The sequence below is a fragment of the Salvelinus alpinus genome, chromosome 1 (genome assembly GCF_045679555.1).
Source record: "Salvelinus alpinus chromosome 1, SLU_Salpinus.1, whole genome shotgun sequence".
NCBI classification, from domain to species: Eukaryota; Metazoa; Chordata; class Actinopteri; order Salmoniformes; family Salmonidae; genus Salvelinus; species Salvelinus alpinus.
Genome location: NC_092086.1, coordinates 90,292,065 through 90,308,235, shown reverse-complemented (window position 1 = coordinate 90,308,235; position 16,171 = coordinate 90,292,065). Strand labels below are relative to the sequence as shown.

The 16,171-nt window shown below is 41.3% G+C and overlaps 2 protein-coding genes across 2 annotated transcripts; both read left to right on the top strand.

Annotated features, from left to right (window-relative positions):
- The first annotated feature begins 420 nt into the window (after positions 1-420).
- LOC139565618 (olfactory receptor 5P3-like) lies at positions 421-1,206 on the top strand. Its single transcript, XM_071386093.1, has one exon. It carries the CDS (start codon positions 421-423, stop codon positions 1,204-1,206), a length of 786 nt encoding a protein of 261 aa, XP_071242194.1.
- A 1,227-nt stretch (positions 1,207-2,433) lies between these two features.
- defbl1 (defensin, beta-like 1) lies at positions 2,434-3,068 on the top strand. Its single transcript, XM_071390080.1, has 3 exons — positions 2,434-2,548; positions 2,740-2,860; positions 2,966-3,068. The coding sequence occupies exons 1-3, from the start codon at positions 2,494-2,496 to the stop codon at positions 2,988-2,990; spliced, it is 201 nt and encodes a 66-aa protein (XP_071246181.1). The 5' UTR covers positions 2,434-2,493; the 3' UTR covers positions 2,991-3,068.
- The last annotated feature ends 13,103 nt before the right edge of the window (positions 3,069-16,171 follow it).

Below are 16,171 nucleotides of genomic sequence, written 5' to 3'. Positions count from 1 at the left end.
TATGAATGAAACAATGTTATGAACAACAAGTAGTTTACTTAAGGATTAATTAATTCCCTCTTTGCTCACAGTAGCAATTAATGATGTATATTTTTTTAAGAGAATGACCACCCTCTTGAAGAGGTAATATAAATGCAAGCACATTCAGCTGCCATCAAGCCAGTTTGGGAAACCACTGTGTGGCAAGTACAAAAGGTATAGAGGTATTAATGTAGTATTGGAATTCTGTGAAATGCAGTATGATTTTAATTTGTTTGTATTGCTAATGAAGTTAATGAAATGACGTTATTTCAGGTCAACTAAAGTCATTATGGCAATCTACCTGTGATTTGTTTAATTTGTTTTAAACAATGCTATGATTGAAACGTGCTGATCTTTTTTATTTCAGCATCAAACATCAACATTGAAATTGAGGGAGATATGGACAACATATCATCGATAGTATTGTTCACACTTACAGGGCTGGATGAATCTTGGACAAATAGATTAATAATATTTGTTTTTACTCTCCTGGGATTTATTTTGACAGTTGTTCTTAATTTGACCTTGATTGTGATTATAATTTTACAAAGATCTCTCCATGAGCCCATGTATATTTTCTTGTGTAACTTGTGCATTAACGGGCTGTATGGATCCACTGGTTTATACCCTGTATTCTTGTATCCACTGACAGGATCAAATATGATCTCACTCAGTGATTGTGTTCTCCAGATATTTGTGATCATGACATATTCCTTATGTGAATTTACTAATTTAACTGTGATGGCTCTTGACAGGTACATGGCAATATGTAGACCTCTGCATTATCAAACTGTCATGACAAGAGTAACAATCTACAAGTTGCTCATTTTCATTTGGCTGTTACCCTGTGCTACAACAGGATTGTCCATTTCAATAATGCTCAGGTATCCTCTTTGTGGATCACACATAGACCGACTCTTTTGTCAAAACTGGGCATTGATAGAAAGACTTGCTTGCCAAGAGGACATTGTTAAACATATTGTCAATGGGTCTTTCTTTGTGTGGTTTAATTCACTGGTAGCATTTCTTATTTTCTCCTATGTCAAAATTATTGTTGCTTGTTGGCATTCCAAAAAATATCAACACACATTTATGTCTACTTGTTTGCCTCATTTAATAGCCCTTGTCAACTTTATTATTTTAACAATATTTGATGGTATGGACTCTCTGTTCGGACACAGATAAAACATGTTTTTCAGCAGATACAGAGTTAAATACATGTCATTTTATATTGATCAGTAAACATTCATTGGTTATTGCTGATTAGTTGTATTCTTTGTTTTCTGTTTCTCCCTCACACAGTTAGTTAAGCTGTTTAAAACAATAGAATCAGAGCTAAAGTAACACCGCCAAAAAACATGGATTGAAATGAGTAATGGAGTAAACTTAGTTGAGCTATTCTACCTCTAATACGAAGTATTCTTGTAAAGAGTCAGCATGTACAGTACTGCTAATTTAATAACAAATTTAAATGGGCCATTCTGGATGCATATTTAGTTGGGGAATTTGTTTTATTCAATAATAAGGTTTGCTCTGTTTCCACTTACTGTGTAAGGAACACAGGATCTAATAATCAGCACATGTAAAAAGAATACTGAGTTGATAAAAACAAAACCTAGATGCTAAGTCATGCTGGATGCTAAGTTAACCTTTATTTAACTAGACAAGTCAGTTAAGAACAAATTCTCATTTACAATGATGGCCTACCCCGGCCAAACCCAGACGACTCAAACCCAAGAGAAAACCTCAAACCATAAGAACAGCTCAAGAAGCAGAACTAGTACAATGCGAACCTAGTAGTCCTACCTTCCATACGGGCATGTCTTTACAAACCTTAACTGTGTGATCCATCAGAAGGCAGCAAACATTTATGGAGGCTTACTGTAATGTGATAATGTAGGTACATTATGCAAATTTCAGGGATGCAAAAAACTCACCTACAGTATGTAGAAGTTTTGAAGGTCTCTCACTGCCATTGAAAAATATGGCCTAAAAGGGTAGACAGCAGAGGTCAAAGACTTATGAGACTACCCCCAAACATATATGTTCTGTAAATATAGAATAAGTATATTTCATATAAACAACATACATTGAAGATACGTGTGATTTCAGGGTAACATTGCTGCCTCTCACAGAGAGAAAAACATTCCCTGGAAATTGTTAACATACGGACTATAGCATGAGTTTTAGATCAGGTGAAAACAATTTTTGCTCTCGAGCTCCTGTCCTGTGATGCTACTGCATCATGAGTAGCCTACTCTTTGCAGGGAAGCAGTTTTACTAAATGTGATTAGGAACAGTATGTCTATTCAGACGTCCACATAATTCCATCCTGAGCTTTTCTCACAGTGACCATAGCGTTCCTTATTAAAGTCACGCCTCCCTCAAGACCAACATACAAAACAGGCCACGACTAAAGTTCAGTTCTGTGTTAAAGACGGAGTAGTAACATAATCATCTTCAGCAGCTAGAATGTCTTGTCAACGTGTGCTCGTCTTGGTGCTCCTGGTTTTCCTATCACTTAATAGTAAGTCTGGATTCAATTTGTGTTTACATGCCTAATGAAAATAGCACTTCTAAATTAAATGGTGATATGAATGCATTGGCATTCAATAATTACATCCAAGTTGCATGTAATACAGTATATGCAATATGTTTTTCTTAAGTTTCTATTGTTTTATTGATTCCAATTTGTACTCCTTTTGGTTCTAACTATAGTTGTGCAGAATGAGGCTGCATCATTTCCCTTCTCTTGCCCCACTCTGAGTGGAGTCTGTCGAAAAGTTTGCCTACCAACAGAGATGTTCTTTGGACCACTTGGCTGTGGAAAGGGATTCTTGTAAGTTTATATTTCAACAGTTCCACATCAAGTAAATGTACTACATAATGGAACACACTTTCCTTTGGAATATGTGGATTTACTAATCCATTATTTTATTTTCAGGTGCTGTGTTTCTCATTTCTTATGACAACTGAATAGTTCCTAGATCAGTTCTGATCATGAACAAATGGGGCATATGTGAATAAAGACATCACCACCACCACCACCACAGTTTATGGTATTTTCTTCTTATGTCCCTCCACCTGATATTGGGATTCTGTGGACTGCCTTCCATGACTTAACTGTGTATCTAACTACCTGTATATTTATTTGTTGCACTTTTCCATTTGTAACATCTTCAACTGCAGGGGTTAATGTAATCAAATTGGCAGTACTGAGTAAAAAAAAACATATTTCATTGCAAGAATCATATTGTATTATTATTGAATCATATTGTAGAAAAGCAGCTTAGATGAAGGGGGTGGCGGGTGGGATGATACATAAACTGGGAAAACAATGCAATAAATGAGTGTATTAGTGTTCTCCTGTGAGGAGTGGAGGTTAAAAAAACTGTTATGTTACATTATGGTGGTATTATGTTATTCACCACTCTTGTTTGGAAGAATTGATCAAACTTAAAAAATGGCAATCTTGGATTGCTACGTCCATTTTTTGACTATTCATTTCATGATACAGCTCCTAGTGAAAGTCTATACATCCCTTGCACAGCTTTCACATGGGGTATTTAAGCAGCTATCTGGCAGATTTATGGAGATTTCCTAGAATAAGAGGTGGGGGGGCAAGTTTGGCTGCATCTAGCCCACAAATCAAATTGTATTTGTAACATGTGCCGAATACAACGTGTACACCTTACCGTGAAATGCTTACATACAAGCCCTTAACCAACAATGCAGTTCAAGACATTGAGTTAAGAAAATATTTACTAAATATAGTAAAAGTTAAAAAAAAATTATAATAAGTAAGACAATAAAATTACATAACAATAACATAGCTATATAGAGGATCAGGTTTATTTTAACTCTCTGGTGAGGTAGCCTTTCTGGGCTTTTGTTACTGCAATATTTTTTTTCAATATCTCTTGTACAACGTTCCTGCAGGATTTTTGCCTTTTTGCTCTTTGGTGCAATAAATAAATAAATAAAACAATAAACTTAAAGATGTCCTCCGGAGATTATTGAACATTTCCTGTTAAGCGATATCCCAAGTATAAATACATCAGTGTACACACACTAAAGAGTAAAAACATGTTTTGAACAAATTAGTGTTTTTTAGACTGCAAACTTCAAGGAGTAGGGCATTCAAGGAGTTGGTCTGATGCTGCCCGCTGATGTCATCGGTCTCTCCCCTTGCTTGAGGAACAAACCTCCCCCCACTTGTGCTATAATGTCATGAGGCAGCTGGACCACCTATTGAGATGTGCCTTTTCTTAAATAAATCAGGTCATAAATTAGGTGAAAAAGAGACTGGAGTAGGACTTAAAACTCCTGGTGCCTCGAAACCCTTCTTCCACTCCACCGACACCTTCTAGTTGCCAGTGCCATGTGTTTTAAGGTTGAAGCCCTAGGTCTCTTACTTACAGGTTTTCATGGCTCCTTTAGGATTTAATCCCTATGTAGCTGATGGTAGCCTACTGCTGGTCTGGAGGCTGCTACAGCCTATTACATGTTTCCAGCACTGGGGGGTGGTTCAAGTACCTAATGCAGAGGGGCTGTCCCATAGCCAGTTAGATAGCATATAGGGTTCATAACCCTAAACCAGCGAGCTAATTCCCCACCTTTACACTTGCAACATTACTCACCTGTCTAAATTCGCCCAGTGGTTCTGATGAGCGTGGACTTGCAAGGTAGTTAAGCCTTTACCTTTAGCAAGGCATAGGCTACAACATGACATTTTATCTAAATACTTGCCAGCAATGACCTCATATTCTACCTCAAGTCAACTCATGCATGGGCTGGCCCTTGAATCAAATCAAATTGTATTTGTCACATGCGCCAAATACAACAGGTGTAGACCTTACAGTGAAATGCTTACTTACAAGCCTTTAACCAACAATGCAGTTTTAAGAAAAAAGTGTACTAAAATAAACTGAAGTAAAAAAAAAAAAAAAATTATAATAATATTAATAATAATTAAGGAGCATCAATAAAATAAAAGTAGGTAAGCTATATACAGGGAGTCCCGGTACAGAGTCAATGTGCGGGGGCACAGGTTAGTCAAGGTAATTGAGGTAATATGTACATGTAGGTAGAGGTAAAGTGATTATGCATGGTCAATAAACAGAGAGTAGCAGCAGCGTAAAAATGGGGGGTGGGGTGGGGACAATTCAGATAGTCCGGGTAGCCATTTGATTAGCTGTTCATGAGTCTTATGGCTTGGGGGTAGAAGCTGTTAAGAAGTCTTTTGGACCTAGACTTGGCGTTCTGGTACCGTTTGCCGTGCGGTAGCAGAGAGAACAGTCTATGACTATGGTGGCTGGAGTCTTTGGCAATTATTTGGGCCTTCCTCTGACACCGCCTGGTATAGAGGTCCTGGATGGCAGGAAGCTTGGCCCCAGTGATGTACTGGGCCGTACGCATTACCCTCTGTGGTGCCTTGCGGTCGGAGGCCGAGCAGTTGACATACCAGACGGTGATGCAACCAGTCAGGATGCTCTCGATGGTGCAGCTGGAGAACTTTTTGAGGATCTGGGGACCCATGCCAAAGCTTTTCAGTCTCCTGAGGGGAATAGGCATTGTAGTGCTCTCTTCACGACTATCTTTGTGTGTCTGGACCATGATACTTTGTTGGTGATGTGGACACCAAGGAACTTGAAGCTCTCAACCTACTCCACTACAGCCCCGTCAATGAGAACGGTGGCGTGCTCAGTCCTCCTATTTCTGTAGTTCACAATCATCTCCTTTGTCTTGGTCAAGGTGAGGGAGAGGTTGTTATCCTGGCACCACACTTCCAGGTCTCTGACCTCCTCCCTAAAGGCTGTCTCATCATTGCCAGTGATCAGGCCTACCACTGTTATGCCATCTGAAAAATGAATGATGGTGTTGGAGTCGTGTTTTGCCACGCAGTCGTGGGTGAAAAGGGAGTACAGGAGGGGACTGAGCACACAACCCTGAGGGGCCCCTGGGTTGAGGATCGGCGTGGCAGATGTGTTGTTACCTACCCTTACCACCTGGGGGCGACCCGTCAGGATGTCCAGGATCCAGTTGCAGAGGGAGATGTTAAGTGCCAGGGTCCTTAGCTTAGTGATGAGCTTTGAGGGCACTATAGTGTTGAATGCTGAGCTGTAGTCAAGGAATAGCATTCTCATGTGAGCCATGACCAGCCTTTCAAAGCACTTCACGGCGACAGACATGAGTGCTATGGGTCGGTAGTCATTTAGGCAGGTTACCTTGGTGTTCTTGGGCACAGAGACTATGGTGGTCTGCTTGAAACATGTTGGTATTACAAACTCGGTCAGGGACAGGTTGAAAATGTCAGTGAAGACACTTGCCAGTTGGTCAGTGCATGCTCGGAGTACACGTCCTGGTAATCCGTCTGGACCTGTGGCCTTGTGAATGTTGACCTGTTTAAAGGTCTTACTCACATCGGCTATGGAGAGCATGATCACACAGTCGTCCGGAACAGCTGATGCCCTCATGCATGCTTCAGTGTTGCTTGCCTCGAAGCGAGCATAGAAGTTATTTTGCTCGTCTGGTAGGCTTGTGTCACTGGGCAGCTCGCGGCTGTGCTTCCCTTTGTAGTCTGTAATAGTTTACAAGCCCTTAATAAAGATCTACAAAACATTTAAAGCATTCATCCTTCATTTTGTGCAAGTTTAGATCAGTGGCGTAGGCAGAAGTCCGTTGATGGCAGGGCCAGCTAAAATGTAGGTATGCCAAAATGTAGGCACTCAAATTATCATTCAATTATCATAAAAACATAGCCCACCCTAAACCATACTGTAATCGATTGCACACAACAAACCATCTAAAGTGATTTTGCTATGCAGACCAAATAGTATTTTAGGCCTTTATAATACCATCACTCTTGCATTTAACATGCGACTCACATAGACCCAAACATAATAAACCCATAGGCCTATAGCTTAAATTAATAGACTATGAGACTAGAACATAAACCTCTCAGATCACTGTCTCAGACACCATGAGATCGTAGGCTAGGTGGACACAAGTATAACCATTTAACATTAGGCAGGCCGGGAGCGTCATGTTGACTCAAAACAAATTAACTTTTTTAATTACTCTGCCATTTTTTAAGTCATGTCCCCCTGTCCTTGTCCTTTCCTAATGATGGATTCTGACTTCTAAACTTGAAATATTGTTAGACATCAGGTATCCATCCAATGGAAAGGAGAAGGGCCACAGTCTGGTTGTTACACCAGAAGTTAATGGTTATCTGTAGGAGGAATGTATGTGGTGGAGGTCAGGTCACATTAAGGGAGAAGGAACAGTTTATTACCCACATCCCTTAACTTCCTGCCTAGCAACAATGATGTAATGTTTAGAGGTAAGGAGTAGACTTGTGCTGGTGGTAACATGTCTTTTTCTGACCCATTGGGTGAATACACTTTGTTTGAGCTTTTCATAGTTGTCTGAGTTTTTACTTTGTTCATTTTAGAACCTAAAACAACATGAGCCTAAATAAGTATATCTAACACACTGTTGTTGTTAGAATCTTAGTGCTGAACAATTAACATACATTTGGGATATTTTTCAGCAATTAACCAAAATATTAGCTATTTTTCTGTTTTTAAACTAATTGAATGACATCGGTACAATTATTTGAATTCAAATATTCTACATAGTTTAGTGCTGAATATGTGGTAATTTACTACAATGACTATACTCAGAGAGTTATGTGTACTCTTTGCTATCCAAGGCAGCGGAGCCCGCCCCCAGCGCACAATACAGAAGTCAAAATGGGGGCCTCTGTCAACCCAGCCGGGTGAGATGAGATGGACGTGAAAATTCGATGTAACCATTTCACTCAACTTTAGTAACCACTGCTCGTACAAACAGAGATCGACCTACAGACACCAATGCCACAAATCGTGAGATTCCTTTTTAGAGAACAGCACAATACACAACAAACCAATGGATAGTGGAGGAGACAAAACAACAGAGTAAAACCAGGAGAGGAGGAAACAGGTGGGGGGAAATACGTGCAGGTACAACACCAGACACAAACAACAAGCCAAATAGTCAACCTTTCTCTAAAGCATCTTGAACCATCAGAAGACTCCCTCCTTAATCATGGTTTGTCTTTTGTTCCTACAGCACCTATTAATCATTTGAAAATCTCTGTAGACCTTCAGAAATTCAGAATTATCAGATTACCTGAGTTTTTTTTCCTAGAGGTGAGGCTCAATCCACCCGTCCAGAGGTGGTATAATTTCAATCTAAGAGTCCCTTCATCTCTCCCAAACATAGAAATCATTCAGTAGAAACATACTGCTGCCTTGTGGAAGATGGGGTTAAGGTTTGGTGGGAAAATAATAAAAGAATGAAAAAACCCAGCTGAAGTCACGGGGTTGATGCTCACCAAAAATGACTTCAAATGCTAATTCCTGCAGTGTAGCGGATGGCACCGAACCTAGCCAACCTGCACATCAGGTATGTAGAAAAAGTTCATATTCTAAAGAAGACGTCCAACCCTTTTTTGAGTACCATTGTTTTTTTGAGTACATTTTTGTTCTGACCTAAACTCCCTGATGTCCTTTCACCAATTTCTGAATTCCATTACAGGACTCCTGCGCTATGGGACATGATGAAGGAGGTCTGGACTTCCTGGACATACGCCTCACCAAATTAGGTACCTCCCTCTCATCTGGTCTTTTCAGAAAGAGCACAAACAAATACAACTTCCTCCAAGCTCAAAGTTGTCACCCCCGCCCTAAATTCACCCTATAAGTCAACTACGTAGGGTCAAGCACATCTGCTCCAGTGAAAGCGCATTCGACAGAAGGATTAACTCTTAGAAAGATTCAGAGCAATTGGATACAAAAAGACATGGTTAAACCAAGCTGAAAATAAACTCACAGACGTTCCTAGAGCACAAGTACTGAGCAAGCCCAGAAGCCCTAGAGCTAGACCACAGATAGAACAATGAAACCAATATTTCACTGGATGTATAAATGTGAAGCATCCCGTTTGCGTTTCCACTGAGAAGAAGCCCAGTGGCCAGCAGTGAGTGAATAAGGAACGAGATGGATTTTGCCTGACATTCTGATAATTTAATAATCGGTGAAACATTTGATGTCAATACAGTTTTCTGTCTCCAAAACTACAATATGTTACGAACAGAGTGGACTAAGTTTTGTAGACTTTACCCTTTGCCAAAGTTTTAAAACATTGTGTTGTTTAGAAGGAGAGCAAAGGCAAATTCAGTTATTGCACACGCGCACTTCAGAGTAGGTTTTCCGCAACGGAAACATGCTAATTTGTGCTATAAGCCGCCAATAGGATCTCGCTAGCTCGTGCTTGGCTCAATCCACCTCCTTGCTTGTTCTGCCCACTATGGCTCATTTGTTCCCATTTAAAACGACAGGCTGTGGTGTATCTTGGTTTAGATCTAAAAGTCTTTGGCCAATAAAGGCAAAAATGTGGTACTCGTGAGTACGCTGCATAGGGATGGGAGAATCTGTGGCCAGGAACAACAAAAAACTGAAATCATAATGGATTACAATGCAACAGAAGGAGGGGTGTACAATTTATACAAGCTGGTGACTGGCTACAGCTGCAAAAGAATAACCCTATGCTGGCCACTTGCGATATTCTTCAACATCTTGGAGATCTCGGCGTACAACGCGTTTGTCATCTGGATGGCGTTGAACCCAGATTGGAACAGAGGGAAGCTCCAGAGGAGACGGCTCTTTCTCTAAGAGCTGGGAAAGGCATTGGTAAGACCTCAAATCCAGAGGAGGCAACATATCCCAAGGACCACAGCTTCTGCAGCCATCGTGAGGAGGATTCAGGAGGAGGATGCTGGTGCCCCATCCGCCCGACCCACAGAACCAACAACTCCAATACCGGAAGTTAGTGTGAGTAATGTTGTTGCATGTGTGTGTGTCTGACTCTCTTACCTTGGCCTGCTGCAGCTATATACTGTATGTGAGTGAGTGAGTGAGATGTTAGTAAAATTCCTGAACTAAGTGTTTTCATCATTATAGAAGGCAACAAGTAGCAACAAGAAGAAGCGCTGCGATGTGTGTGGACCCAAGACGGGAAGGAAGACACAGTACACATGCACCAAATGCAAAAAATACATTTGCAACACACACACACACAGTAAAACTGGGCCTGAGTGTCCAGCTTACTCCCTGGACCTCCAGGTCTCCACATTTACTTTCCCTTAGAGCCCTGCACGGGCATGAATTTGAATCCCTACCCATGCCCGCGACATTCTGGCCCTACCCTACCCAGGCCCCGATTGCTTCTGCCAAATTTAAAGGGAATGAACAGTCAAAATCATGTTTTTCATGAAATGTAATGATATTTTTTTATTTAACCTTTATTTAAATAGGCGAGTCAGTTAAGAACCAATCATTTTTTACAATGACAGCCTACCCCGGCCAAACCCTCCCCTAACCCAGACGGCGCTGCGCCAATTGTGCACAGCCCTATGAGACTTCCGATCACAGCTGGCTGTGATACAGCCTGGGATCAAACCAGGGTCTCTAGTGACGCGTCTAGCACTGCGATGCAGTGCCTTAGACCGCTGTGCCACTCGTGAGCCATATTTGGATGACAGCAGATCAAAGTATGATGCCTAGCAGTTACAGTTTTTTTGGATTGCTTACACACTAAAATGAAAAGTAGTACACTATTAGCAAAACCTTACACTCAAGAAGCAAAACATCAGCCCATATTTGCACAACTATAAGCACATTGTCAACCTCACACTTGTTGCAAAACTCTACACACAGTGATTTGCAAAACACTAAACACACTTAACATACATTACACACAACAATCTATCATGAAGTCACATCCTTGCAATACCAAAGCACTGACTGTCAAATTACCACACCGTCCAACCAATTGGTTCAACACAGTCATCAGGTGTGCAAACACTTGTTTGCTTAATTGTAGACACACCAATCAGGTGTATAAGCACTATAAAAAGCAGCAGGTGAGTTCATCGGTCTTCAAGGACAATGGAAAGAGTCAGAGAAAGAGTAAGACGAGGAGGAGGACGAGGACGAGGAGGAGAACGAGGAGGACGAGGAGGAGAACGAGGAGGACGAGGAGGAGGAAGGGGAGGAAGAGGAGGAGGAAGGGGAGGAAGAGGAAGACAAGAAGGTGCTCAAAGAGGACCGAATCTGACAAATGAGATCCGCGCAACACTGGTTGACCACGTTGTCAACCACGGCCTGACGCTGAGGGAGGCTGGACTGCGAGTACAGCCAAATCTAAGCCGATATACAGTGGCAAGTGTGAGAACATTTCGACTGGAAAATAGGTATTGTAAAAATATCATATCAAAAACATCTGCACGGTTTCAGTAACTGCTTACAATACTGTATTCTATGCACTATCAGCACTTCTGTTACCTTTTCCTGTGAAATTACTGTACTATTGTATACTGTTTTTTTTTCTACATAGGATTGAGGGTCAGGGACGACAAGGGGAAGGCCTCCTATGTTCACAGAACAGCAAGAGAGGGAGATAGTCAACATGGTTTTGGCCAACAATGCTATAACACTCAAGCAGCTCCACGCTAACATTGTCAATAACCACGCCATTTTCAACGATATCCATCAGGTCTCAACATCAACACTGTCACGCATCCTAAAAAAAAACCATATTCAAATGAAGCAAATTTATCGAGTGCTTTTCGAGCGCAATTCCGAAAGGGTGAAACGACTGCGGCATGATTATGCAGAGGTATGTATTCACTTTAGCAGTGTGATCTTGCATACTGTCTCATAATCTTTTACTGTACTGTAATATGTATACTAGATCTACACTGAACTACACAATTTTGCCTGACACTGTTTTTCAGAGTTTTACGAATGGATGGAGAGGAGATCCAGCATGAGTTCATTCAGATGCTGGGTTCAACCTGACGAGAACACGAAGGAGGGGAAGAAACATCATTGGCCACAGGGCTATAGTCAATGTCCCAGGGCAACGTGGGGGTAATATAACACTCTGTGCAGCCATTACACAGAATGGGGTCCTCCACCGCCATGCCCATATGGGCCCTTACAACACAGCACTCATACTTACATTCTTGGACCAATTGCACAACATAACAGCAGCAAATCAAATCGATCATATGCAATACATTGTTGTCTGGGACAATGTGTCTTTCCACCGCTCTGCTCTGGTTCAGAACTGGTTTCAGCAACATCCATATTTCACCGTCTTATATCTTCCACCATACTCTCCATTCCTCAACCCTATAGAAGAGTTTTTCTCGGCATGGCGGTGGAAGGTATATGATCTCCGTCTCCAGGCTGAGGTACCCCTCATCCAAGCCATGGAGGAGGCCTGTGACCAGATGGAGGTAGCAGCAATGCAAGGATGGATTCGTCATTCAAGACGTTTCTTTCCAAGGTGTCTTGCTAATGACAACATTGCCTGCGATGTTGATGAAATTCTCTGGCCAGATCCAGCTAGGCGAAGAGACAATGTCTAGTTATTTTTTTATATATTTTTTTGAACTTACAATACGTAAAGTGACGTTTGGTTACAGTATTATGAATCTCCATGTCAACATTTTGGGCGTGTTGAGAAATAAATGAGTTTCTTCAGTCTGCAACATTGGTCTTGTGTAGTGTTTGGTGAATTTACATTATATTTGTACTTTGTTGATAGTAGCCTACTCTAATCATAGGGAAGTAGAAGTGCTCAAAGTGTTTTAGGTTTATCACAGCAGAGTGTAACTCGTGCAAACAGAGTATAGTAATGTGAAACGTGTGTGTTTCATATGGTAACAAAGTGTGGTTTTTAAAAAGAAGTGTATAGTTTTTACAAGACTTTAATTTTGCAAAGGATCTGTAGTGTTTTGCTAATTGGGTGTGGTTGTGCTAATTGTGTGTAGTGTTTTGAAAACACGGGCCCTGTTTTGAAAATCGTGCTTAAGCAATCAAAAAAAACTGTAAGAGCATTGGGTCAGTAACCGAAAGGTCGCTGGTTTGAATCTCCGAGCTGGCAAAGTAGAAAAAACCTGCTCCCTGGGTGCCAATGATGTCGGTTAAGGCAGCCCCCTGCACCTCTCTGATTCAGTTGAATGCGGAAGACACATTTTGGTTGAATGCATTCAGTTGTGCAACTGACTTGGTATCCCCTTTCCAAATGAAAAATGACTGTTGCTGATAAAGTTACTGGTCCCCTCCTCGATGTCAAACACTTGGATTGAGGAGGCGGGATTATTAAGGGGCTCACCTTAACTCTCATTTTATTACACCAATGGTAATATGATATTCTCTTACCTAATTTAAATAAGTACAAAATCAAATCAAACTTTGTCACATGCGCCGAATACAGCAGGTGTAGACCTTACCGTGAAATGCTTACTTACAAGCCCTTAACCAACAATGCAGTTCAACAAAGTGTTAAGAAAATATTTACCAAATAAATTGACGTTAAAAAATTTAAAAAATGAACACAATACAATAGCAATCACGAGGCTATATACAGGGGGTACCGGTACCGAGTCAATGTGTGGGGGTACAGGTTAGACGAGGTAATTTGTACATGTAGGTAAGGGTAAAGTGACAATGTATAAATAATAAACAGCGAGTAGCAGCAGTGTAAAAACAAATGGGGGGAGGGTCAATGGAGGGTCAATGTAAATAGTCTGGGTGGCCATTTGATTAATTGTTCAGCAGTCTTATCGCCTGGGGGTAGAAACTGTTAAGGAGCCTTTTGGTCCTAGACTTGGCACTCTGGTGCCGCTTGCTGTGCGATAGCAGAGAGAACAGTCTATACGACTTGGGTGACTGGAGTCTTTGACAATTTTGGGGGTTTTCCTCTGACACCGCCTAGTATGTACAGTGGGGAGAACAAGTATTTGATACACTGCCGATTTTGCAGGTTTTCCTACTTACAAAGCATGTAGAGGTCTGTAATTTTTATCATAGGTACACTTCAACTGTGAGAGACGGAATCTAAAACAAAAATCCAGAAAATCACATTGTATGATTTTTAAATAATTAATTTGCATTTTATTGCATGACATAAGTATTTGATCACCTACCAACCAGTAAGAATTCCGGCTCTCACAGACCTGTTAGTTTTTCTTTAAGAAGCCCTCCTGTTCTCCACTCATTACCTGTATTACAGTTTTTTTTGATTGCTTAAGCACGATTTTCAAAACAGGGCCCGTGTTTTCAAAACACTACACACAATTAGCACAACCACACACCCAATTAGCAAAACACTACAGATCCTTTGCAAAATTAAACACTCTTGTAAAAACTATACACTTCTTTTTAAAAACCACACTTTGTTACCATATGAAACACACACGTTTCACATTACTATACTCTGTTTGCACGAGTTACACTCTGCTGTGATAAACCTAAAACACTTTTAGCACTTCTACTTCCCTATGATTAGAGTAGGCTACTATCAACAAAGTACAAATATAATGTCAATTCACCAAACACTACACAAGACCAATGTTGCAGACTGAAGAAACTCATCTCAACACGCCCAAAATGTTGACATGGAGATTCATAATACTGTAACCAAACATCACTTTACGTATTGTAAGTTCAAAAAAATTAAATAAAAAATAACTAGACATTGTCTCTTCGCCTAGCTGGATCTGGCCAGAGAATTTCATCAAACCACGCAGGCAATGTTGTCATTAGCAAGACACCTTGGAAAGAAACGTCTTGAATGACGAATCCATCCTTGCATTGCTGCTACCTCCATCTGGTCACAGGCCTCCTCCATGGCTTGGATGAGGGGTACCTCAGCCTGGAGACGGAGATCATATACATTCCACCTCCATGCCGAGAAAAACTCTTCTATGGGGTTGAGTAATGGAGAGTATGGTGGAAGATATAGGACGGTGAAATGTGGATGTTGCTGAAACCAGTTCTGAACCAGAGCAGAGCGGTGGAAAGACATATTGTCCCAGACAACAATGTATTGCATATGATCGATTTGATTTGCTGCTGTTATGTTGTGCAATTGGTCCAAGAATGTAAGTATGAGTGCTGTGTTGTAAGGGCCCATATGGGCATGGCGGTGGAGGACCCCATTCTGTGTAATGGCTGCACAGAGTGTTATATTACCCCGACGTTGCCCTGGGACATTGACTATAGCCCTGTGGCCAATGATGTTTCTTCCCCTCCTTCGTGTTCTCATCAGGTTGAACCCAGCCTCATCTACGTAAATGAACTCATGCTGGATCTCCTGTCCATCCATTCGTAAAACTCTCTGAAAAACAGTGTCAGGCAAAATTGTGTAGTTCAGTGTAGATCTAGTATACATATTACAGTACAGTAAAAGATTATGAGACAGTATGCAAGATCACTGCTAAAGTGAATACATACCTCTGCATAATCATGCCGCAGTCGTTTCACCCTTTCGGAATTGCGCTCGAAAGGCACTCGATAAATTTGCTTCATTTGAATATGTTTTTTTTTTAGGATGCGTGCCAGTGTTGATGTTGAGACCTGATGGATATCGTTGAAAATGGCGTGGTTATTGACAATGTTAGCTTGGAGCTGCTTGAGTGTTATAGCATTGTTGGCCAAAACCATGTTTACTATCTCCCTCTCTTGCTGTTCTGTGAACATAGGAGGCCTTCCCCCTTGTCGTCCCTGACCCTCAATCCTATGTAGAAAAAAAAACAGTATACAATAGTACAGTAATTTTACAGGAAAAGGTAACAGAAGTGCTGATAGTGCATAGAATACAGTACTGTAAGCAGTTACTGAAACCGTGCAGATGTTTTTGATATGATGATATTTTTACAATACCTATTTTCCAGTCGAAATGTTCTCATCACACTTGCCACTGTATATCGGCTTAGATTTGGCTGTACTCGCAGTCCAGCCTCCCTCAGCGTCAGGCCGTGGTTGACAACGTGGTCAACCAGTGTTGCGCGGATCTCATTTGTCAGATTCGGTCCTCTTTGAGCACCTTCTTGTCTTCCTCTTTCTCTTCCTCTTCCTCCCCTTCCTCCTCCTCCTCGTCCTCCTCCTCGTCCTCCTCGTTCTCCTCCTCGTCCTCCTCGTCCTCCTCGTTCTCCTCGTCCTCCTCCTCCTCGTCCTCCTCGTTCTCCTCGTCGTCCTCCTCCTCGTCCTCCTCCTCGTCTTACTCTTTCTCTGACTCTTTCCATTGTGCT

What these genes read in the sequence shown, in the direction of transcription:
- LOC139565618 (XM_071386093.1), top strand. Translation starts at nt 421, where the DNA reads ATGGACAACATATCATCGATAGTATTGTTCACACTTACAGGGCTGGAT.
- defbl1 (XM_071390080.1), top strand. Translation starts at nt 2,494, where the DNA reads ATGTCTTGTCAACGTGTGCTCGTCTTGGTGCTCCTGGTTTTCCTATCA. An exon ending in GGTTTTCCTATCACTTAATA is followed by an intron (nt 2,549 to 2,739) that starts GTAAGTCTGGAT and finishes TTCTAACTATAG; the next exon opens with TTGTGCAGAATGAGGCTGCA. An exon ending in GGCTGTGGAAAGGGATTCTT is followed by an intron (nt 2,861 to 2,965) that starts GTAAGTTTATAT and finishes TTTTATTTTCAG; the next exon opens with GTGCTGTGTTTCTCATTTCT.